Below are 25,385 nucleotides of genomic sequence, written 5' to 3' on the forward strand. Positions count from 1 at the left end.
TCATTTCACTCCTTACTGGCCGGGCTCGAGAATGGGGCACAGCTATCTGGGAGGCAAGGGCTGATTGCTCTAACAAGTTCCAGAACTTTAAAGAGGAGATGATTCGGGTTTTTGACCGTTCAGTTTTTGGTAGGGAGGCTTCTAGGGCCCTGGCTTCCTTATGCCAAGGTGAACGGTCCATAACGGATTATTCTATTGAGTTTCGCACTCTTGCTGCCTCTAGTGAGTGGAACGAGCCGGCGCTGCTCGCTCGTTTTCTGGAGGGACTCCACGCAGTGGTTAAGGATGAGATTCTCTCCGGGAGGTTCCTTCAGATGTGGACTCTTTGATTGCTCTCGCCATCCGCATAGAACGACGGGTAGATCTTCGTCACCGGGCTCGTGGAAGAGAGCTCGCATCAACGGTGTTTCCCTGCTCCGCATCGCAACCATCTCCCTCCTCTGGCTTTGAGACTGAGCCCATGCAGCTGGGAGGGATTCGCATCTCGACTAAGGAGAGGGAACGGAGGATCACCAACCGCCTGTGCCTCTATTGCGGAGTTGCTGGACATTTTGTTAATTCATGTCCAGTAAGAGGCCAGAGCCCATCAGTAAGCGGAGGGCTACTGGTGAGCGCTACTACTCAGGTCTCTTCATCTAGATCTTGTACTACTATGTCGGTCCATCTACGCTGGACCGGTTCGGGTGCTACATGCAGTGCCTTGATTGACTCTGGGGCTGAGGGTTGTTTCATGGACGAAGCATGGGTTCGGAAACATAACATTCCTTTCAGACCGTTAGACAAGCCTACGCCCATGTTTGCCTTAGATGGTAGTCATCTTCCCAGTATCAAATTTGAGACACTACCTTTAACTCTCACAGTATCTGGTAACCACAGTGAGACTATTTCTTTTTTGATTTTCCGTTCACCGTTTACACCTGTTGTTTTGGGTCATCCCTGGCTAGTATGTCATAATCCTTCTATTAATTGGTCTAGTAATTCTATCCTATCCTGGAACGTTTCTTGTCATGTGAAGTGTTTAATGTCTGCCATCCCTCCCGTTTCTTCTGTCCCTACTTCTCAGGAGGAACCTGGCGATTTGACAGGAGTGCCGGAGGAATATCATGATCTGCGCACGGTCTTCAGTCGGTCCCGAGCCAACTCCCTTCCTCCTCACCGGTCGTATGATTGTAGTATTGATCTCCTTCCGGGGACCACTCCTCCTCGAGGTAGACTATACTCTCTGTCGGCTCCCGAACGTAAGGCTCTCGAGGATTATTTGTCTGTGTCTCTTGACGCCGGTACCATAGTGCCTTCTTCTTCTCCGGCCGGGGCGGGGTTCTTTTGTTAAGAAGAAGGACGGTACTCTGCGCCCTGCGTGGATTATCGAGGGCTGAATGACATAACGGTTAAGAATCGTTATCCGCTTCCCCTTATGTCATCAGCCTTCGAGATTCTGCAGGGAGCCAGGTGCTTTACTAAGTTGGACCTTCGTAACGCTTACCATCTCGTGCGCATCAGAGAGGGGGACGAGTGGAAAACGGCGTTTAACACTCCGTTAGGGCATTTTGAGTACCGGGTTCTGCCGTTCGGTCTCGCCAATGCGCCAGCTGTTTTTCAGGCATTAGTTAATGATGTTCTGAGAGACATGCTGAACATCTTTGTTTTTGTCTATCTTGACGATATCCTGATTTTTTCTCCGTCACTCGAGATTCATGTTCAGCACGTTCGACGTGTTCTACAGCGCCTTTTAGAGAATTGTCTCTACGTAAAGGCTGAGAAGTGCTCTTTTCATGTCTCCTCCGTTACTTTTCTCGGTTCCGTTATTTCCGCTGAAGGCATTCAGATGGATTCCGCTAAGGTCCAAGCTGTCAGTGATTGGCCCGTTCCAAGGTCACGTGTCGAGTTGCAGCGCTTTTTAGGTTTCGCTAATTTCTATCGGCGTTTCATTCGTAATTTCGGTCAAGTTGCTGCTCCTCTCACAGCTCTTACTTCTGTCAAGACGTGTTTTAAGTGGTCCGGTTCCGCCCAGGGAGCTTTTGATCTTCTAAAAGAACGTTTTACGTCCGCTCCTATCCTCGTTACTCCTGACGTCACTAGACAATTCATTGTCGAGGTTGACGCTTCAGAGGTAGGCGTGGGAGCCATTCTATCCCAGCGCTTCCAGTCTGACGATAAGGTTCATCCTTGCGCTTATTTTTCTCATCGCCTGTCGCCATCTGAGCGCAACTATGATGTGGGTAACCGTGAACTGCTCGCCATCCGCTTAGCCCTAGGCGAATGGCGACAGTGGTTGGAGGGGGCGACCGTTCCTTTTGTCGTTTGGACAGACCATAAGAACCTTGAGTACATCCGTTCTGCCAAACGACTTAATGCCCGTCAAGCTCGTTGGGCGTTGTTTTTCGCTCGTTTCGAGTTTGTGATTTCTTACCGTCCGGGTAGCAAGAACACCAAGCCTGATGCCTTATCCGTCTGTTTAGTTCTTCTGTGGCTTCTACTGATCCCGAGGGGATTCTTCCTTATGGGCGTGTTGTCGGGTTAACAGTCTGGGGAATTGAAAGACAGGTTAAGCAAGCACTCACGCACACTGCGCCGCCGCGCGCTTGTCCTAGTAACCTCCTTTTCGTTCCTGTTTCCACTCGTCTGGCTGTTCTTCAGTGGGCTCACTCTGCCAAGTTAGCTGGTCATCCCGGTGTTCGAGGCACTCTTGCGTCTATTCGCCAGCGCTTTTGGTGGCCGACTCAGGAGCGTGACACGCGCCGTTTCGTGGCTGCTTGTTCGGACTGCGCGCAGACTAAGTCGGGTAACTCTCCTCCTGCCGGTCGTCTCAGACCGCTCCCCATTCCTTCTCGACCATGGTCTCACATCGCCTTAGGCTTCACTACCGGTCTGCCTTTGTCTGCGGGGAAGACTGAGAGCCGCCAATAAACGCAGGATTAAGAGTCCAAGGTATTGTTGCGGCCAGAGAGTGTGGCTTTCCACTCGCAACCTTCCTCTTACGACAGCTTCTCGTAAGTTGACTCCGCGGTTCATTGGTCCGTTCCGTGTCTCCCAGGTCGTCAATCCTGTCGCTGTGCGACTGCTTCTTCCGCGACATCTTCGTCGCGTCCATCCTGTCTTCCATGTCTCCTGTGTTAAGCCCTTTCTTCGCACCCCGTTCGTCTTCCCTCCCCCCTCCCGTCCTTGTCGAGAGCGCACCTATTTACAAGGTACATAAGATCATGGACATGCGTTCTCGGGGACGGGGTCACCAATACTTAGTGGATTGGGAGGGTTACGGTCCTGAGGAGAGGAGTTGGGTTCCGTCTCGGGGACGTGCTGGACCGTTCACTCATCGATGATTTCCTCCGTTGCCGCCAGGATTCCTCCTCGAGTGCGCCAGGAGGCGCTCGGTGAGTGGGGGGGTACTGTCATGTTTGTCATTTATTATCATGTCTTGTCCCTGTGCTCCCCATTCTGTTCGTTTCCCTCTGCTGGTCTTATTGGGTTCTTTCCCTCTTTCTATCCCTCTCTCTCCCCCTCCCCCTCTCACTCTCTCGCTCTCTCTTCTCTCTATCGTTCCGTTCCTGCTCCCAGCTGTTCCTATTCCCTAATCATCATTTAGTCTTCCCACACCTGTTCCCGATCCTTTCCCCTGATTAGAGTCCCTATTTATTCCTTTGTGTTCCGTTCCTGTCCCGTCGGTTCCTTGTTTAGTATTCACCGTGCTGTGATTGTGTTTCGCCCTGTCCTGTCGTGTTTTTTGCCTTCATCAGATGCTGCGTGTGAGCAGGTGTCTCTGTCAACTACGGCCTGCGCCTACCCGAAGCGACCTGCAGTCTGTGGCCGCTTCTCTTGTTATTCCCCTCTACAGACTAGAGGATTTCTGTTATTCCCTGTTTGGACTTGAATAAACTCTGTTTCTGTTAAGTCGCTTTTGGGTCCTCTATCACCAGCATGACACACATGGTAGGAGGATATCAGCGCGAATGTTCCATTAGCGGAAACCACCATTATCAAAGTGACCACAAATACAATTATGCATGTGATGCTTTTACTATAACGGTGCATTTTTATGGTGAAAATTATCTTCCCCAAAATTTGAAACTCACGTGCTGCTTATGTATGCCAGTTAGGATCTACACCCCTTGGAAAGGGGATTAATGGGTTTAGGGTTGGGTTATACCGGACTGGGTTTAGGGTTGGGTTATACTGGACTGGGTTTAGGGTTGGGTTATACTGGACTGGGTTTATGGTTGGGTTATACTGGACTGGGTTTAGGGTTGGGTTACACTGGACTGGGTTATACTGGACTGGGTTATACTGGACTGAGTTTAGGGTTGGGTTATACTGGACTGGGTTATACTGGACTGGGTTTAGGGTTGGGTTATACTGGACTGGGTTTATGGTTGGGTTATACTGGACTGGGTTTATGGTTGGGTTATACTGGACTGGGTTACACTGGACTGGGTTATACTGGACTGGGTTTAGGGTTGGGTTATACTGGACTGGGTTTAGGGTTGGGTTATACTGGACTGGGTTTAGGGTTGGGTTACACTGGACTGGGTTATACTGGACTGGGTTATACTGGACTGAGTTTAGGGTTGGGTTATACTGGACTGGGTTATACCGGACTGGGTTTAGGGTTGGGTTATACTGGACTGGGTTATACTGGACTGGGTTATACTGGACTGGGTTATACCGGACTGGGTTTAGGGTTGGGGTATACCGGACTGGGTTATACCGGACTGGGTTTAGGGTTGGGTTATACTGGACTGGGTTATACCGGACTGGGTTATACTGGACTGGGTTATACTGGACTGGGTTATACTGGACTGGGTTTAGGGTTGGGTTATACTGGACTGGGTTATACTGGACTGGGTTATACCGGACTGGGTTATACCGTACTGGGTTATACCGGACTGGGTTATACTGGAATGGGTTTAGGGTTGGGTTATACTGGACTGGGTTATTCTGGACTGGGTTATACTGGACTGGGTTATACTGGACTGGGTTTAGGGTTGGGTTATACTGGACTGGGTTATACTGGACTGGGTTATACCAGACTGGGTTATACCGGACTGGGTTATAATGGACTGGGTTATACTGGACTGGGTTTAGGGTTGGGTTATACTGGACTGGGTTTAGGGTTGGGTTATACTGGACTGTGTTTAGGGTTGGGTTATACTGGACTGGGTTATACTGGACTGGGTTTAGGGTTGGGTTATACTGGACTGAGTTTAGGGTTGGGTTATACTGGACTGGGTTATACTGGACTGGGTTATACTGGACTGGGTTTAGGGTTGAGTTATACTGGACTGGGTTATACTGGACTGGGTTTAGGGTTGGGTTATACTGGACTGGGTTATACTGGACTGGGTTTAGGGTTGGGTTATACTGGACTGGGTTATACTGGACTGGGTTTAGGGTTGGGTTATACTGGACTGGGTTTAGGGTTGGGTTATACTGGACTGGGTTTAGGGTTGGGTTATACTGGACTATGTTTAGGGTTGGGTTATACTGGACTGGGTTATACTGGACTGGGTTTAGGGTTGGGTTATACTGGACTGGGTTTAGGGTTGGGTTATACTGGACTGGGTTATACTGGACTGGGTTTAGGGTTGGGTTATACTGGACTGTGTTATACTGGACTGGGTTTAGGGTTGGGTTATACTGGACTGGGTTATACCGGACTGGGTTATACCGGACTGGGTTATACTGGACTGGGTTATACTGGACTGGGTTATACTGGACTGGGTTATACTGGACTAGGTTTATGGTTGGGTTATCCGGACTGGGTTATACCGGACTGGGTTATACCGGACTGGGTTATGCTGGACTGGGTTATGCTGGACTGGGTTATGCTGGACTGGGTTATACTGGACTGGGTTATACTGGACTGGGTTATACTGGACTGGGTTTAGGGTTGGGTTATACTGGACTGGGTTATACTGGACTGGGTTATACCGACTGGGTTATACCGGACTGGGTTATACCGGACTAGGTTATACTGGACTGGGTTTAGGGTTGGGTTATACTGGACTGGGTTATATTGGACTGGGTTATTCCGGACTGAGTTATACCGGACTGGGTTATACTGGACTGAGTTTAGGGTTGGGTTATACTGGACTGGGTTATACCGGACTGGGTTTAGGGTTGGGTTATACTGGACTGGGTTATACTGGACTGGGTTATACTGGACTGGGTTATACCGGACTGGGTTTAGGGTTGGGGTATACCGGACTGGGTTATACCGGACTGGGTTTAGGGTTGGGTTATACTGGACTGGGTTATACCGGACTGGGTTATACTGGACTGGGTTATACTGGACTGGGTTATACTGGACTGGGTTTAGGGTTGGGTTATACTGGACTGGGTTATACTGGACTGGGTTATACCGGACTGGGTTATACCGTACTGGGTTATACTGGAATGGGTTTAGGGTTGGGTTATACTGGACTGGGTTATTCTGGACTGGGTTATACTGGACTGGGTTATACTGGACTGGGTTTAGGGTTGGGTTATACTGGACTGGGTTATACTGGACTGGGTTATACCAGACTGGGTTATACCGGACTGGGTTATAATGGACTGGGTTATACTGGACTGGGTTTAGGGTTGGGTTATACTGGACTGGGTTTAGGGTTGGGTTATACTGGACTGTGTTTAGGGTTGGGTTATACTGGACTGGGTTATACTGGACTGGGTTTAGGGTTGGGTTATACTGGACTGAGTTTAGGGTTGGGTTATACTGGACTGGGTTATACTGGACTGGGTTATACTGGACTGGGTTTAGGGTTGAGTTATACTGGACTGGGTTATACTGGACTGGGTTTAGGGTTGGGTTATACTGGACTGGGTTATACTGGACTGGGTTTAGGGTTGGGTTATACTGGACTGGGTTTAGGGTTGGGTTATACTGGACTGGGTTTAGGGTTGGGTTATACTGGACTGGGTTTAGGGTTGGGTTATACTGGACTATGTTTAGGGTTGGGTTATACTGGACTGGGTTATACTGGACTGGGTTTAGGGTTGGGTTATACTGGACTGGGTTTAGGGTTGGGTTATACTGGACTGGGTTATACTGGACTGGGTTTAGGGTTGGGTTATACTGGACTGTGTTATACTGGACTGGGTTTAGGGTTGGGTTATACTGGACTGGGTTATACTGGACTGGGTTTAGGGTTGGGTTATACTGGACTGGGTTATACCGGACTGGGTTATACCGGACTGGGTTATACTGGACTGGGTTATACTGGACTGGGTTATACTGGACTGGGTTATACTGGACTAGGTTTATGGTTGGGTTATACCGGACTGGGTTATACCGGACTGGGTTATACCGGACTGGGTTATGCTGGACTGGGTTATGCTGGACTGGGTTATGCTGGACTGGGTTATACTGGACTGGGTTATACTGGACTGGGTTATACTGGACTGGGTTTAGGGTTGGGTTATACTGGACTGGGTTATACTGGACTGGGTTATACCGACTGGGTTATACCGGACTGGGTTATACCGACTAGGTTATACTGGACTGGGTTTAGGGTTGGGTTATACTGGACTGGGTTATATTGGACTGGGTTATTCGGACTGAGTTATACCGGACTGGGTTATACTGGACTGGGTTATACCGGACTGGGTTTAGGGTTGGGTTATACCAGACTAGGTTTTACTGGACTGGGTTATACCGGACTGGGTTATACCAGACTGGGTTATACCAGACTGGGTTATACCGGACTGGGTTTAGGGTTGGGTTATACTGGACTGGGTTATACTGGACTGGGTTTAGGGTTGGGTTATACTGGACTGGGTTATACTGGACTGGGTTATACCGGACTGGGTTATACTGGACTGGGTTATACTGGACTGGGTTTAGGTTGGGTTATACTGGACTGGGTTATACTGGACTGGGTTATACCAGACTGGGTTATACCAGACTGGGTTATACCAGACTGGGTTTAGGGTTGGGTTATACCGGACTGGGTTATACCGGACTGGGTTATACTGGACTGGGTTATACCGGACTGGGTTATATCGGACTGGGTTATACTGGACTGGGTTATACTGGACTGGGTTTAGGGTTGGGTTATACCGACTGGGTTATACTGGACTGGGTTATACTGGACTGGGTTATACTGGACTGGGTTTAGGGTTGGGTTATACTGGACTGGGTTATAACGGACTGGGTTATACTGGATTGGGTTATACCGGACTGGGTTATACCGGACTGGGTTATACTGGACTGGGTTATACCGGACTGGGTTATACCGGACTGGGTTATACCGGACTGGGTTATACCGGACTGGGTTTAGGGTTGGGTTATACTGGACTGGGTTATACCGGACTGGGTTATACTGGACTGGGTTATACCAGACTGGGTTATACCGGACTGGGTTATACTGTACTGGGTTATACTGGACTGGGTTATACTGGACTGGGTTATATTGGACTGGGTTTAGGGTTGGGTTATACTGGACTGGGTTATACTGGACTGGGTTTAGGGTTGGGTTATACTGGACTGGGTTTAGGGTTGGGTTATACTGGACTGGGTTATACTGGACTGGGTTATACTGGACTGGGTTATACTGGACTGGGTTTAGGGTTGGGTTATACTGAACTGGGTTATACTGGACTGGGTTATACTGGACTGGGTTTAGGGTTGGGTTATACTGAACTGGGTTATAACGGACTGGGTTATACCGGACTGGGTTATACCGGACTGGGTTATACTGGACTGGGTTTAGGGTTGCATGTACTTTCTCTAGTTTAGACTGTGAGAGTGAACGGGGTCGATTCAACCAGCAGCACAGAGTTGAAAGGAGGAGAGGATGGGAGAAGGAACTGCAGAGGGATGAAGTGAAGGAAAAAGAGAAAGAAACAGGAGGGGGACGTGAGTCATGGTAGATTTCCTTGAAAAGGGCTGGAGGAAGAGAGGTAGGAAGGGAAGAAGAGAGGGAGGGAGGGAGGGAGGGAGGGAGGGAGGAAGAGAGGGAGGGAGAGAGGAAGAGAGGGAGGGAGGGAGGAAGAGAGGGAGGAAGAGAGGGAGGGAGGGAGGAAGAGAGGGAGGGAGAGAGGAAGAGAGGGAGGGAGGGAGGAAGAGAGGGAGGGAGGGAGGGAGGAAGAGAGGGAGGGAGGGAGGAAGAGAGGGAGGAAGAGAGGGAGGGGGGAGGAAGAGAGGGAGGGAGGGAGAGAGAGGGAGAGAGGAAGAGAGGGAGGAAGAGAGGGAGGGAGAGAGGAAGAGAGGGAGGGAGAGAGGGAGGGAGGGAGAGAGGAAGAGCGGGAGGGAGAGAGGAAGAGAGGGAGGAAGAGAGGGAGTAAGAGAGGGAGGGAGTAAGAGAGGGAGGGAGTAAGAGAGGGAGGGAGTAAGAGAGGGAGGGAGGAAGAGAGGGAGGGAGGGAGAGAGGGAGGGAGAGAGGGAGGGGAGAGGGAGAGAGAAAAGAGAGTGTGAGAAAGAGAAAGACACACAGAGTTGGTTACACAACTGTACTGACAGGAAAGAGAGGAATTTATGTTTTGAATTTTCCTACAGAGAAGCCTTGAACAGAGAGGAAAGGAGAGAGAGGAGAAACGAAGGTGGATATGGGGCTGTGGTTGTCATGACATTTTGTCAGCCGGTGATTATCACGCGAAAGTCTGCTGGTCTCACGGTAATTGACCGTTATTTGAACATAAACGCGTTTAGCATATCTCGGCTTCCACTCGCTGACGCAAGAACATGTACATTAAAACACAAACAGTATAATAAATCAATGTAATAATACACAAACCACAATAAATACATTATTTATGTGTAAAGAAACATTATGCAATGAAGAAAATGTATTTCAAGCAGAACAGAATGTGAGTCGGTCCACTGTATGTTATCAGACTATTACACCACACCACAGCCTGTATGTTGGCTAGTTCATTTAGCAGACATGACATGCGTATTGGTCTCGTGCCGTTATTTTATACGATTTTAATAGTAAAAATAATATAACATAGATGAATAAAATAGTATGGATATTTTTTCCCCCAGAGTGCTTATACGAAGTGTCCATGTTGAGTGTAAAAGGCATCATTTGAAACAATAGGTTAGATTTATTTGGCAACTTTAGTTGTGAATGATTACAAACCTTACAACGTGTTAGAAATCAGAACAGATATGAACTGTATGATGCGACAATAGAATATTGATTAGAGAAAGTAGCAACATTATTATTATTATTATTTTTTTAAACTTGCACTCCCGTTCCTTGTTCTCAAGTTTCACACGTTGTTTCTCTCATCAAGTAGATCATATTTTCACCCATCAGACTATTCTTCATTTAATCTCGTCTTTACTAATATGTCAGATTTGGAATGGCCCATTATCAAATGGGCATGGGGGGGGAGACACATGTCCTTCATATGCACCCGAATAGCGAACGGAGGCCGATTACTCGCCGGTTCCATTTTCAAATGATGCAGGGGAGGCTACTTTGCTTTTATAGCGGAGATGTGCTTAATATGAGCAGCTGAGAAATAAATATAACACTTGTTTCACATCAACCACTATTTGAGGAGCATGGTCTCGCTACGCGACAGGTGATATCCCCCCCCAGACTCCGTACGGCATGGCCCCTTCAACTCTCTTCCTGCAGCTACCCAGCGCTTCATTTAGGAAACCAAGTGAAATCTGTTTCGGGAACATCGATAGTAACAATGTTTTTTCTCCAACAACAACAACACACATTTCATTAAACTGTTGACAGCCCCTCTGCACGGTCGAGAAAGGAATGAAGGAGAGAGGAGGAGGAGGAAACGCATAGTGGTGAGATATATTCTGTAGCTAAAGGTCATTTTCCAGACTACTAAAACGTTGAAAATATAAACAAACAATACTCTATTACTCGGCGATTCAAAATGAAAACTCACTATAATTGTAGGCTAACTGTAAGCCGCCTTCTGCACAATCAATGAACCAACTGCATCTCCTAGCACTCTAGGTTCTCCCCCAGACCCATGGGATAGAACGTTTGGAGCGTAAGCACAAGGTAACCAGTCCATCCAGTATGGATGATAATACAGTCTAGGTTCTCTAGGTTCTAGGTTCTCCCCCAGACCCATGGGATAGAACGTTTGGAGCGTAAGTCCACATGGATGATAAGGTTCCAGTCCATCCCGTATGGATGATAATACAGTCTAGGTTCTCTAGGTTCTAGGTTCTCCCCCAGACCCATGGGATAGAACGTTTGGAGCGTAAGCACAAGGTAACCAGTCCATCCCGTATGGATGATAATACAGTCTAGGTTCTCTAGGTTCTCCCCCAGACCCATGGGATAGAACGTTTGGAGCGTAAGCACAAGGTAACCAGTCCATCCAGTATGGATGATAATACAGTCTAGGTTCTAGGTTCTCTAGGTTCTCCCCCAGACCCATGGGATAGAACGTTTGGAGCGTAAGCACAAGGTAACCAGTCCATCCCGTATGGATGATAATACAGTCACTCTAATTTATAGTATAGACTAGACAAATTGTATATAAATATAAATATACATATGTGACAAAGACATCTTAAATACGTCTTGTTTGATGTGATTTTCTGCCATGCGTAATATGTGGTAGACTGTGTATTGAATAATGGCGCAAAACTTATTTTAATTCAGGTTTTTCTTGGGGGGGGGGGTCATATATATGGATGTTTAAATTAATCATCACCTTAGAAAGTGCTGTTAGGCTTTGAAGAAAACATCCCCAAACGGCCATGTTTTCCACACGGTTTCAACCTGTTGTTGAACTTCTTTCTTCAATTTGATCATCACAGTGAGGTAAGTTTTAAAACAGTAGAGACAATAGAGCCCTGAGTACCAGGCCATTAGGACCTGATGGAGGGACAATAGAGCTTGAGTACCAGGCCCTTAGGACCTGATGGAGGGACAATAGAGCCCTGAGTACCAGGTCCTTAGGACCTGATGGAGGGACAATAGAGCCCTGAGTACCAGGCCATTAGGACCTGATGGAGGGACAATAGAGCCTGAGTACCAGGCCATTAGGACCTGATGGAGGGACAATAGAGCCCTGAGTACCAGGCCATTAGGACCTGATGGAGGGACAATAGAGCCTGAGTACCAGGCCATTAGGACCTGATGGCCGTTAGTGAGTTAGGTACTACCAACGCCTGTGCATGAGAGGAGATTACCATTACTCAGCGGTCAAATATAATATTTACTGCAGTCATGACTCATTGCTGCCTGTGTGATGGTAACACTGTCACAACAACAGCCCTAGCTGTATATAACAATAACAACAGCCCTAGCTGTATATAACAATAACAACAGCCCTAGCTGTATATAACAATAACAACAGCCCTAGCTGTATATAACAACAGCCCTAGCTGTATATAACAACAGCCCTAGCTGTATATAACAACAGCCCTAGCTGTATATAACAATAACAACAGCCCTAGCTGTATATAACAACAGCCCTAGCTGTATATAACAACAGCCCTAGCTGTATATAACAACAGCCCTAGCTGTATATAACAACAGCCCTAGCTGTATATAACAATAACAACAGCCCTAGCTGTATATGACAACAGCCCTAGCTGTATATAACAACAGCCCTAGCTGTATATAACAACAGTCCTAGCTGTATATAACAATAACAACAGCCCTAGCTGTATATAACAATAACAACAGCCCTAGCTGTATATAACAACAGCCCTAGCTGTATATAACAATAACAACAGTCCTAGCTGTATATAACAATAACAACAGCCCTAGCTGTATATAACAATAACAACAGCCCTAGCTGTATATAACAATAGTATATAACAGTCCTAATAGCTGTATATAACAACAGTCCTAGCTGTATATAACAACAGCCCTAGCTGTATATAACAACAGCCCTAGCTGTATATAACAACAACAACAGCCCTAGCTGTATATAACAACAGTCCTAGCTGTATATAACAGCCCTAGCTGTATATAACAACAACAACAGCCCTAGCTGTATATAACAACAGCCCTAGCTGTATATGACAACAGCCCTAGCTGTATATAACAACAGCCCTAGCTGTATATAACAACAGTCCTAGCTGTATATAACAACAGCCCTAGCTGTATATAACAACAGTCCTAGCTGTATATAACAACAGCCCTAGCTGTATATAACAACAGTCCTAGCTGTATATAACAACAACAACAGCCCTAGCTGTATATAACAACAGCCCTAGCTGTATATGACAACAGTCCTAGCTGTATATAACAATAACAACAGTCCTAGCTGTATATAACAACAGCCCTAGCTGTATATAACAACAGCCCTAGCTGTATATAACAACAGCCCTAGCTGTATATAACAACAGCCCTAGCTGTATATAACAACAGTCCTAGCTGTATATAACAATAACAACAGCCCTAGCTGTATATAACAATAACAACAGCCCTAGCTGTATATAACAATAACAACAGCCCTAGCTGTATATAACAATAACAACAGCCCTAGCTGTATATATAGCCCTAGCAATAACAACAGCCCTAGCTGTATATAACAATAACAACAGCCCTAGCTGTATATAACAATAACAACAGCCCTAGCTGTATATAACAATAACAACAGTCCCCTAGCCCTGCTATATAACAATAACAACAGCCCTAGCTGTATATAACAATAACAACAGCCCTAGCTGTATATAACAATAACAACAGCCCTAGCTGTATATAACAATAACAACAGCCCTAGCTGTATATAACAATAACAACAGCCCTAGCTGTATATAACAATAACAACAGCCCTAGCTGTATATAACAATAACAACAGCCCTAGCTGTATATAACAGCCCTAGCTGTATATAACAACAGCCCTAGCTGTATATAACAATAACAACAGCCCTAGCTGTATATAACAATAACAACAGCCCTAGCTGTATATAACAATAACAACAGCCCTAGCTGTATATAACAACAGCCCTAGCTGTATATAACAACAACAGCCCTAGCTGTATATAACAATAACAACAGCCCTAGCTGTATATAACAATAACAACAGCCCTAGCTGTATATAACAATAACAACAGCCCTAGCTGTATATAACAATAACAACAGCCCTAGCTGTATATAACAACAGCCCTAGCTGTATATAACAATAACAACAGCCCTAGCTGTATATAACAATAACAACAGCCCTAGCTGTATATAACAATAACAACAGCCCTAGCTGTATAACAATAACAACAGCCCTAGCTGTATATAACAACACCCTAGCTGTATATAACAATAACAACAGCCCTAGCTGTATATAACAATAACAACAGCCCTAGCTGTATATAACAATAACAACAGCCCTAGCTGTATATAACAACAGCCCTAGCTGTATATAACAATAACAACAGCCCTAGCTGTATATAACAACAGCCCTAATAACAACAGCCCTAGCTGTATATAACAATAACAACAGCCCTAGCTGTATATAACAATAACAACAGCCCTAGCTGTATATAACAATAACAACAGCCCTAGCTGTATATAACAACAGCCCTAGCTGTATATAACAATAACAACAGCCCTAGCTGTATATAACAACAGCCCTAGCTGTATATAACAATAACAACAGCCCTAGCTGTATATAACAATAACAACAGCCCTAGCTGTATATAACAATAACAACAGCCCTAGCTGTATATAACAATAACAACAGCCCTAGCTGTACAATAACAACAGCCCTAGCTGTATATAACAACAAGCTGTATATAACAAACATATAACAACAGCCCTAGCTGTATATACAATAACAACAGCCCTAGCTGTATATAACAATAACAACAGCCCTAGCTGTATAACAATAACAACAGCCCTAGCTGTATATAACAATAACAACAGCCCTAGCTGTATATAACAATAACAACAGTCCTAGCTGTATATAACAACAGCCCTAGCTGTATATAACAATAACAACAGCCCTAGCTGTATATAACAATAACAACAGCCCTAGCTGTATATAACAATAACAACAGCCCTAGCTGTATATAACAACAGTCCTAGCTGTATATAACAATAACAACAGCCCTAGCTATATATAACAACAGCCCTAGCTGTATATAACAATAACAACAGCCCTAGCTGTATATAACAATAACAACAGCCCTAGCTGTATATAACAATAACAACAGCCCTAGCTGTATATATAACAACAGCCCTAGCTGTATATATAACAACAGCCCTAGCTGTATATAACAACAGCCCTAGCTGTATATAACAATAACAACAGCCCTAGCTGTATATAACAATAACAACAGCCCTAGCTGTATATAACAATAACAACAGCCCTAGCTGTATATACAACAGCCCTAGCTGTAATAACAACAGCCCTAGCTGTATATAACAACAGCCCAATAACAACAGCCCTAGCTGTATATAACAATAACAACAGCCCTAGCTGTATATAACAACACAACCCTAGCTGTATATAACAATAACAACAGCCCTAGCTGTATATAACAATAACAACAGCCCTAGCTGTATATAACAATAACAACAGCCCTAGCTGTATATAACAATAACAACAGCCCTAGCTGTATATAACAACAGCCCTAGCTGTATATAACAATAACAACAGCCCTAGCTGTATATAACAATAACAACAGCCCTAGCTGTATATAACAATAACAACAGCCCTAGCTGTATATAACAACAGCCCTAGCTGTATATAACAATAACAACAGCCCTAGCTGTATATAACAATAACAACAGCCCTAGCTGTATATAACAACAGCCCTAGCTGTATATAACTGTATATAACAACAGTCCTAGCTGTATATAACAATAACAACAGCCCTAGCTGTATATAACAACAGCCCTAGCAATATAACAACAGTCCTAGCTGTATATATAACAACAGCCCTAGCTGTATATAACAATAACAACAGCCCTAGCTGTATATAACAATAACAACAGCCCTAGCTGTATATAACAACAGCCCTAGCTGTATATAACAATAACAACAGCCCTAGCTGTATATAACAACAGCCCTAGCTGTATATAACAATAACAACAGCCCTAGCTGTATATAACAATAACAACAGCCCTAGCTGTATATAACAATAACAACAGCCCTAGCTGTATATAACAACAGCCCTAGCTGTATATAACAATAATAACAACAACCAGCTGTATATAACAATAACAACAGCCCTAGCTGTATATAACAATAACAACAGCCCTAGCTGTATATAACAATAACAACAGCCCTAGCTGTATATAACAATAACAACAGCCCTAGCTGTATATAACAATAACAACAGCCCTAGCTGTATATAACAATAACAACAGCCCTAGCTGTATATAACAACAGCCCTAGCTGTATATAACAATAACAACAGCCCTAGCTGTATATAACAATAACAACAGCCCTAGCTGTATATAACAATAACAACAGCCCTAGCTGTATATAACAATAACAACAGCCCTAGCTGTATATAACAATAACAACAGCCCTAGCTGTATATAACAACAGCCCTAGCTGTATATAACAATAACAACAGCCCTAGCTGTATATAACAATAACAACAGCCCTAGCTGTATATAACAATAACAACAGCCCTAGCTGTATATAACAATAACAACAGCCCTAGCTGTATATAACAATAACAACAGTCCTAGCTGTATATAACAACAGCCCTAGCTGTATATAACAATAACAACAGCCCTAGCTGTATATAACAATAACAACAGTCCTAGCTGTATATAACAATAACAACAGCCCTAGCTGTATATAACAATAACAACAGTCCTAGCTGTATATAACAATAACAACAGTCCTAGCTGTATATAACAACAGCCCTAGCTGTATATAACAATAACAACAGCCCTAGCTGTATATAACAATAACAACAGCCCTAGCTGTATATAACAATAACAACAGCCCTAGCTGTATATAACAATAACAACAGTCCTAGCTGTATATAACAACAGCCCTAGCTGTATATAACAATAACAACAGCCCTAGCTGTATATAACAATAACAACAGCCCTAGCTGTATATAACAATAACAACAGCCCTAGCTGTATATAACAATAACAACAGTCCTAGCTGTATATAACAACAGCCCTAGCTGTATATAACAATAACAACAGCCCTAGCTGTATATAACAACAGCCCTAGCTGTATATAACAATAACAACAGCCCTAGCTGTATATAACAATAACAACAGCCCTAGCTGTATATAACAATAACAACAGCCCTAGCTGTATATAACAACAGCCCTAGCTGTATATAACAATAACAACAGCCCTAGCTGTATATAACAATAACAACAGCCCTAGCTGTATATAACAATAACAACAGCCCTAGCTGTATATAACAATAACAACAGCCCTAGCTGTATATAACAATAACAACAGCCCTAGCTGTATATAACAATAACAACAGTCCTAGCTGTATATAACAACAGCCCTAGCTGTATATAACAATAACAACAGTCCTAGCTGTATATAACAACAGCCCTAGCTGTATATAACAATAACAACAGCCCTAGCTGTATATAACAATAACAACAGCCCTAGCTGTATATAACAATAACAACAGCCCTAGCTGTATATAACAACAGTCCTAGCTGTATATGACAACAGTCCTAGCTGTATATAACAATAACAACAGCCCTAGCTGTATATAACAACAGTCCTAGCTGTATATGACAACAGTCCTAGCTGTATATAACAACAGTCCTAGCTGTATATAACAATAACAACAGCCCTAGCTGTATATAACAATAACAACAGCCCTAGCTGTATATAACAACAGCCCTAGCTGTATATAACAATAACAACAGTCCTAGCTGTATATAACAATAACAACAGCCCTAGCTGTATATAACAATAACAACAGCCCTAGCTGTATATAACAATAACAACAGTCCTAGCTGTATATAACAACAGCCCTAGCTGTATATAACAACAGCCCTAGCTGTATATAACAACAACAACAGCCCTAGCTGTATATAACAACAGTCCTAGCTGTATATAACAACAGCCCTAGCTGTATATAACAACAACAACAGCCCTAGCTGTATATAACAACAGCCCTAGCTGTATATAACAACAGCCCTAGCTGTATATGACAACAGTCCTAGCTGTATATAACAATAACAACAGTCCTAGCTGTATATAACAACAGCCCTAGCTGTATATAACAACAGCCCTAGCTGTATATAACAACAGCCCTAGCTGTATATAACAACAGTCCTAGCTGTATATAACAATAACAACAGCCCTAGCTGTATATAACAATAACAACAGCCCTAGCTGTATATAACAATAACAACAGCCCTAGCTGTATATAACAATAACAACAGCCCTAGCTGTATATAACAATAACAACAGCCCTAGCTGTATATAACAATAACAACAGTCCTAGCTGTATATAACAACAGCCCTAGCTGTATATAACAATAACAACAGCCCTAGCTGTATATAACAATAACAACAGTCCTAGCTGTATATAACAACAGCCCTAGCTGTATATAACAATAACAACAGCCCTAGCTGTATATAACAACAGCCCTAGCTGTATATAACAATAACAACAGCCCTAGCTGTATATAACAATAACAACAGCCCTAGCTGTATATAACAATAACAACAGCCCTAGCTGTATATAACAATAACAACAGCCCTAGCTGTATATAACAATAACAACAGCCCTAGCTGTATATAACAATAACAACAGTCCTAGCTGTATATAACAACAGCCCTAGCTGTATATAACAATAACAACAGCCCTAGCTGTATATAACAATAACAACAGTCCTAGCTGTATATAACAATAACAACAGCCCTAGCTGTATATAACAATAACAACAGTCCTAGCTGTATATAACAATAACAACAGTCCTAGCTGTATATAACAACAGCCCTAGCTGTATATAACAATAACAACAGCCCTAGCTGTATATAACAATAACAACAGCCCTAGCTGTATATAACAATAACAACAGCCCTAGCTGTATATAACAATAACAACAGTCCTAGCTGTATATAACAACAGCCCTAGCTGTATATAACAATAACAACAGCCCTAGCTGTATATAACAATAACAACAGCCCTAGCTGTATATAACAATAACAACAGCCCTAGCTGTATATAACAATAACAACAGTCCTAGCTGTATATAACAACAGCCCTAGCTGTATATAACAATAACAACAGCCCTAGCTGTATATAACAACAGCCCTAGCTGTATATAACAATAACAACAGCCCTAGCTGTATATAACAATAACAACAGCCCTAGCTGTATATAACAATAACAACAGCCCTAGCTGTATATAACAACAGCCCTAGCTGTATATAACAATAACAACAGCCCTAGCTGTATATAACAATAACAACAGCCCTAGCTGTATATAACAATAACAACAGCCCTAGCTGTATATAACAATAACAACAGCCCTAGCTGTATATAACAATAACAACAGCCCTAGCTGTATATAACAATAACAACAGTCCTAGCTGTATATAACAACAGCCCTAGCTGTATATAACAATAACAACAGTCCTAGCTGTATATAACAACAGCCCTAGCTGTATATAACAATAACAACAGCCCTAGCTGTATATAACAATAACAACAGCCCTAGCTGTATATAACAATAACAACAGCCCTAGCTGTATATAACAATAACAACAGTCCTAGCTGTATATAACAACAGCCCTAGCTGTATATAACAATAACAACAGCCCTAGCTGTATATAACAACAGCCCTAGCTGTATATAACAATAACAACAGCCCTAGCTGTATATAACAATAACAGCCCTAGCTGTAACAACAGCCCTAGCTGTATATAACAACAGCCCTAGCTGTATATAACAATAACAACAGCCCTAGCTGTATATAACAATAACAACAGCCCTAGCTGTATATAACAATAACAACAGCCCTAGCTGTATATAACAATAACAACAGCCCTAGCTGTATATAACAACAGTCCTAGCTGTATATGACAACAGTCCTAGCTGTATATAACAATAACAACAGTCCTAGCTGTATATAACAACAGTCCTAGCTGTATATGACAACAGTCCTAGCTGTATATAACAATAACAACAGCCCTAGCTGTATATAACAACAGTCCTAGCTGTATATGACAACAGTCCTAGCTGTATATAACAATAACAACAGCCCTAGCTGTATATAACAATAACAACAGCCCTAGCTGTATATAACAATAACAACAGCCCTAGCTGTATATAACAACAGTCCTAGCTGTATATAACAATAACAACAGCCCTAGCTGTATATAACAACAGCCTTAGCTGTATATAACAACAGTCCTAGCTGTATATAACAATAACAACAGCCCTAGCCGTATATAACAACAGCCCTAGCTGTATATAACAATAACAACAGCCCTAGCTGTATATAACAACAGCCCTAGCTGTATATAACAATAACAACAGCCCTAGCTGTATATAACAACAGTCCTAGCTGTATATAACAACAGCCCTAGCTTTATATAACAATAACAACAGCCCTAGCTGTATATAACAATAACAACAGCCCTAGCTGTATATAACAATAACAACAGCCCTAGCTGTATATAACAACAGTCCTAGCTGTATATGACAACAGTCCTAGCTGTATATGACAACAGTCCTAGCTGTATATAACAATAACAACAGTCCTAGCTGTATATGACAACAGTCCTAGCTGTATATAACAATAACAACAGTCCTAGCTGTATATAACAACAGTCCTAGCTGTATATAACAATAACAACAGCCCTAGCTGTATATGACAACAGCCCTAGCTGTATATAACAACAGCCCTAGCTGTATATAACAACAGCCCTAGCTGTATATAACAATAACAACAGCCCTAGCTGTATATAACAACAGTCCTAGCTGTATATAACAATAACAACAGCCCTAGCTGTATATAACAACAGTCCTAGCTGTTTATAACAACAGCCCTAGCTGTATATAACAATAACAACAGCCCTAGCTGTATATAACAATAACAACAGTCCTAGCTGTATATAACAATAACAACAGCCCTAGCTGTATATAACAACAGTCCTAGCTGTATATAACAACAGCCCTAGCTGTATATGACAACAACAACAGCCCTAGCTGTATATAACAATAACAACAGTCCTAGCTGTATATAACAATAACAACAGTCCTAGCTGTATATAACAACAGCCCTAGCTGGATGGGGGGGGGTATGTGTGTGTTGGGGTGTATGAGGGGGTATGTGTGTGTTGGGGTGTATGAGGGGGGTATGTGTGTGTCGGGGTGTATGGGGGTATGTGTGTGTTGGGGTGTATGAGTGTGTTGGGGTGTATGATGGTGGGGGTATGTGTGTGTTGGGGTGTATGAGGGGGGTATGTGTGTGTTGGGGTGTATGAGGGGGGTATGTGTGTGTTGGGGTGTATGAGGGGGGGGTGACAGGAAGAGTGGGTCTGTCAGTGCCATCTAAGCCAACAACTGTTTCATACAGAAAGAGCCATGGGAGAGTACTACTGGCAGTGAAAGCTGCAGGTGTACACACACACACGCACGCACGCACACACACACTATCTATAATATGTGGTAGAGAGCAGGGGATTCTCTCTCTCTGAGTGGGAGGCTTTCTCTCTGTGTTATTCAGTTCTGGGCTGAAGCTCCACTTCAAATGTAACATACCAGCAGATACACGCTACATGTAACATACCAGCAGATACACGCTACATGTAACATACCAGCAGATACACGCTACATGTAACGTACCAGCAGATACACGCTACATGTAACATACCAGCAGATACACGCTACATGTAACATACCAGCAGATACACGCTACATGTAACATACCAGCAGATACACGCTACATGTAACATACCAGCAGATACACGCTACATGTAACGTACCAGCAGATACACGCTACATGTAACGTACCAGCAGATACACGCTACATGTAACGTACCAGCAGATACACGCTACATGTAACATACCAGCAGATACACGCTACATGTAACGTACCAGCAGATACACGCTACATGTAACTCTCCTCAGCAGATACATCGCTTCCCATGTAACCTTCTCCAGATATCACCTGATTCTGTAACTCCTCCCAGCAGATACACGCTCATGTAACTTCCAGGCCAGCAGATACACGCTCCATGTAACGTACTCAGCAGATACACGCTACATGTAACGCCTCCCAGCAGATACACGCTACATGTAACGTCTCCAGCAGATACACGCTCTAAATTAACGCCTCTAACCCAGGCAGATACACGCTACATGTAACATACCAGCAGATACACGTCAACCATGTAACATACCAGCAGATACACGCTAAATGTCAAACAACACCAGCAGATACACGCTACCCTGTGTAACATACCAGCAGATACACGCTACATGTAACATACCAGCAGATACACGCTACATCTCCAACATACCAGCAGATACACGCTACATGTATGGTACCAGCAGATACACGCTACATGTATCGTACCAGCAGATATATGCTACATGTAACATACCAGCAGATACACGCTACTTGTATCGTACCAGCAGATACACGCTACATGTAACATACCAGCAGATACACGCTACATGTAACATACCAGCAGATACATGCTAAATGTAACGTACCAGCAGATACACGCTACATGTAACATACCAGCAGATACACGCTAAATGTAACTTACCTGCAGATACCCACTACATGTAACATACCAGCAGATACACGCTAAATGTAACGTACCAGCAGATACATGCTAAATGTAACTTACCTGCAGATACCCACTACATGTAACATACCAGCAGATACACGCTAAATGTAACTTACCTGCAGATACCCACTACATGTAACATACCAGCAGATACACGCTAAATGTAACGTACCAGCAGATACACGCTAAATGCGACAGAGGCAATTAAACATCCGTGTTCTTCCCACACACTATGTGTTAACACGACAAGGGCAAACTACCACACTGACGGATGGACGATCACACTGCAGTCAGAGATCAATGCAGTCATTTTGACATTTATACAGCAGTTAGCAGTCGTGAAATGTTTGTATTTAAGGTACAGGACATATTTCATCTTAAAGGGCATTTCCCTGAGATGACTGATAGGAAACCACACTAATCTATAAACGGATGCAGACCGTAGGTGTCTCTAGATAGGTCTATGTTCATATAGGAGTAGGTGTACCTAGATAGGTCTATGTTCATATAGGAGTAGGTGTACCTAGATAGGTCTGTGTTCATATAGGAGTAGGTGTACCTAGATAGGTCTATGTTCATATAGGAGTAGGTGTACCTAGATAGGTCTATGTTCATATAGGAGTAGGTGTACCTAGATAGGTCTATGTTCATATAGGAGTAGGTGTCTCTAGATAGGTCTATGTTCATATAGGAGTAGGTGTACCTAGATAGGTCTATGTTCATATAGGAGTAGGTGTACCTAGATAGGTCTATGTTCATATAGGAGTAGGTGTCTCTAGATAGGTCTATGTTCATATAGGAGTAGGTGTCTCTAGATAGGTCTATGTTCATATAGGAGTAGGTGTACCTAGATAGGTCTATGTTCATATAGGAGTAGGTGTCTCTAGATAGGTCTATGTTCATATAGGAGTAGGTGTCTCTAGATAGGTCTATGTTCATATAGGAGTAGGTGTACCTAGATAGGTCTATGTTCATATAGGAGTAGGTGTACCTAGATAGGTCTATGTTCATATAGGAGTAGGTGTACCTAGATAGGTCTATGTTCATATAGGAGTAGGTGTACCTAGATAGGTCTATGTTCATATAGGAGTAGGTGTCTCTAGATAGGTCTATGTTCATATAGGAGTAGGTGTACCTAGATAGGTCTATGTTCATATAGGAGTAGGTGTACCTAGATAGGTCTATGTTCATATAGGAGTAGGTGTATCTAGATAGGTCTATGTTCATATAGGAGTAGGTGTCTCTAGATAGGTCTATGTTCATATAGGAGTAGGTGTACCTAGATAGGTCTATGTTCATAGGTGTTTCTAGATAGGTCTATGTTCATATAGGAGTAGGTGTCTCTAGATAGGTCTATGTTCATATAGGAGTAGGTGTATGTTTTAACAGTAAGGCCCAAGGAGGTGTGGTATATGGCCAATATAGCACGGCTAAGAGCTGTTCTCAGGCACGACGCAACAGTCCTTAGCCATGCAATATTGGCCATATACCACAAACCCTCAGGTGCCTTATTGCGATTATAAACTTGTTAACAACATAATTAGAAAAGTACAAAAATATTGTTTTGTCATACCCGATATACCACGGCTTTCAGCCAATCAACATTCAGGGCTCGAACCAACCAGTTTACAAATTACTTTAAACTACTCAACATCTCACATGCACCAACTGTGAGGACTGGTGATAGGGAACTACACCAATGGGTTCTACTTTCTTTCCCCTAGTGTATAATGTTTTCTATAATATAACCCATAGTGCATTACATCGGGCGGTGTTTCCCAACTCCAGTCCTGCAGCACCCCCAACAGCTCTCCCCCCAACAGCTCTCCCCCAACAGCTCTCCCCCCAACAGCTCTCCCCCCAAACAGCTCTCCCCAAACAGCTCTCCCCCAAACAGCTCTCCCTCCAACAGCTCTCCCCCAACAGCTCTCCCCCAACAGCTTAATTATCAAATCCCTCTCTCCCATTGGTCAATCTCACCTGTAGAACCTCGGTCGGACCCACCCCCTTCCTCTACTCTCGGCCAGTTTGGTGTGGACTTGCCGCTAGCCCCTCCTTCCCCCACCACCTGCCGCTCCGTAGATAGAGGAGAGTGTTGTCTGCGTTCTCCGAACCTAGAACACACACACACACACACACACACACACACACACACACACACACACACACACACACACACACACACACACACACACACACACACACACACACACACACACACACACACACACACACACACACACACACACACACACACAGAGAGAGAGAGAGAGAAGGAAAAACAGCCACACAAAAACTCAGCAACTTGTGGTCAAGCGCATTGAAAGTCCATGTAATTTTGTGAACATCAAGTTGCCCACAGAACAGCAGCTGTTTCCCATCATCTACCACATGTGTTGGCCATAGATGCATAGATGCAGGAGTAGAAAGAAAAATGAGGAAGGAAATAAATAGAAAGTAAATTGAAAAGCAGGGTTGTGGGCGGAAGCTGCTTCCGTTGCACGGACTGGGTCATGGGATATGTATCAAGTACACTATTCCCTATATAGGGCACTAATGGTGTAGGGCACTAATGGTGTAGGGCACTAATGGTATAGGGCACTAATGGTATAGGGCACTAATGGTGTAGGGCACTAATGGTGTAGGGCACTAATGGTATAGGGCACTAATGGTATAGGGCACTAATGGTATAGGGCACTAATGGTGTAGGGCACTAATGGTGTAGGGCACTAATGGTATAGGGC

The 25,385-nt window shown here is 43.6% G+C and overlaps 1 protein-coding gene across 2 annotated transcripts in view; it reads right to left on the reverse strand.

The window, feature by feature from the left end:
* Positions 1 to 25,385, reverse strand: part of LOC123990498 (signal-induced proliferation-associated 1-like protein 1) — a 264,229-nt gene that overhangs the window by 28,981 nt on the left and 209,863 nt on the right. For both annotated transcript variants that reach the window (XM_046291048.1, XM_046291049.1), the window contains one exon: positions 24,622 to 24,755. In XM_046291048.1, the coding sequence (XP_046147004.1) occupies positions 24,622 to 24,755 (134 nt within the window). The remainder of the gene's footprint in view (positions 1 to 24,621; positions 24,756 to 25,385) is intronic.

The sequence above is a fragment of the Oncorhynchus gorbuscha genome, linkage group LG12, assembly GCF_021184085.1.
Source record: "Oncorhynchus gorbuscha isolate QuinsamMale2020 ecotype Even-year linkage group LG12, OgorEven_v1.0, whole genome shotgun sequence".
Lineage (NCBI taxonomy): Eukaryota > Metazoa > Chordata > Actinopteri > Salmoniformes > Salmonidae > Oncorhynchus > Oncorhynchus gorbuscha.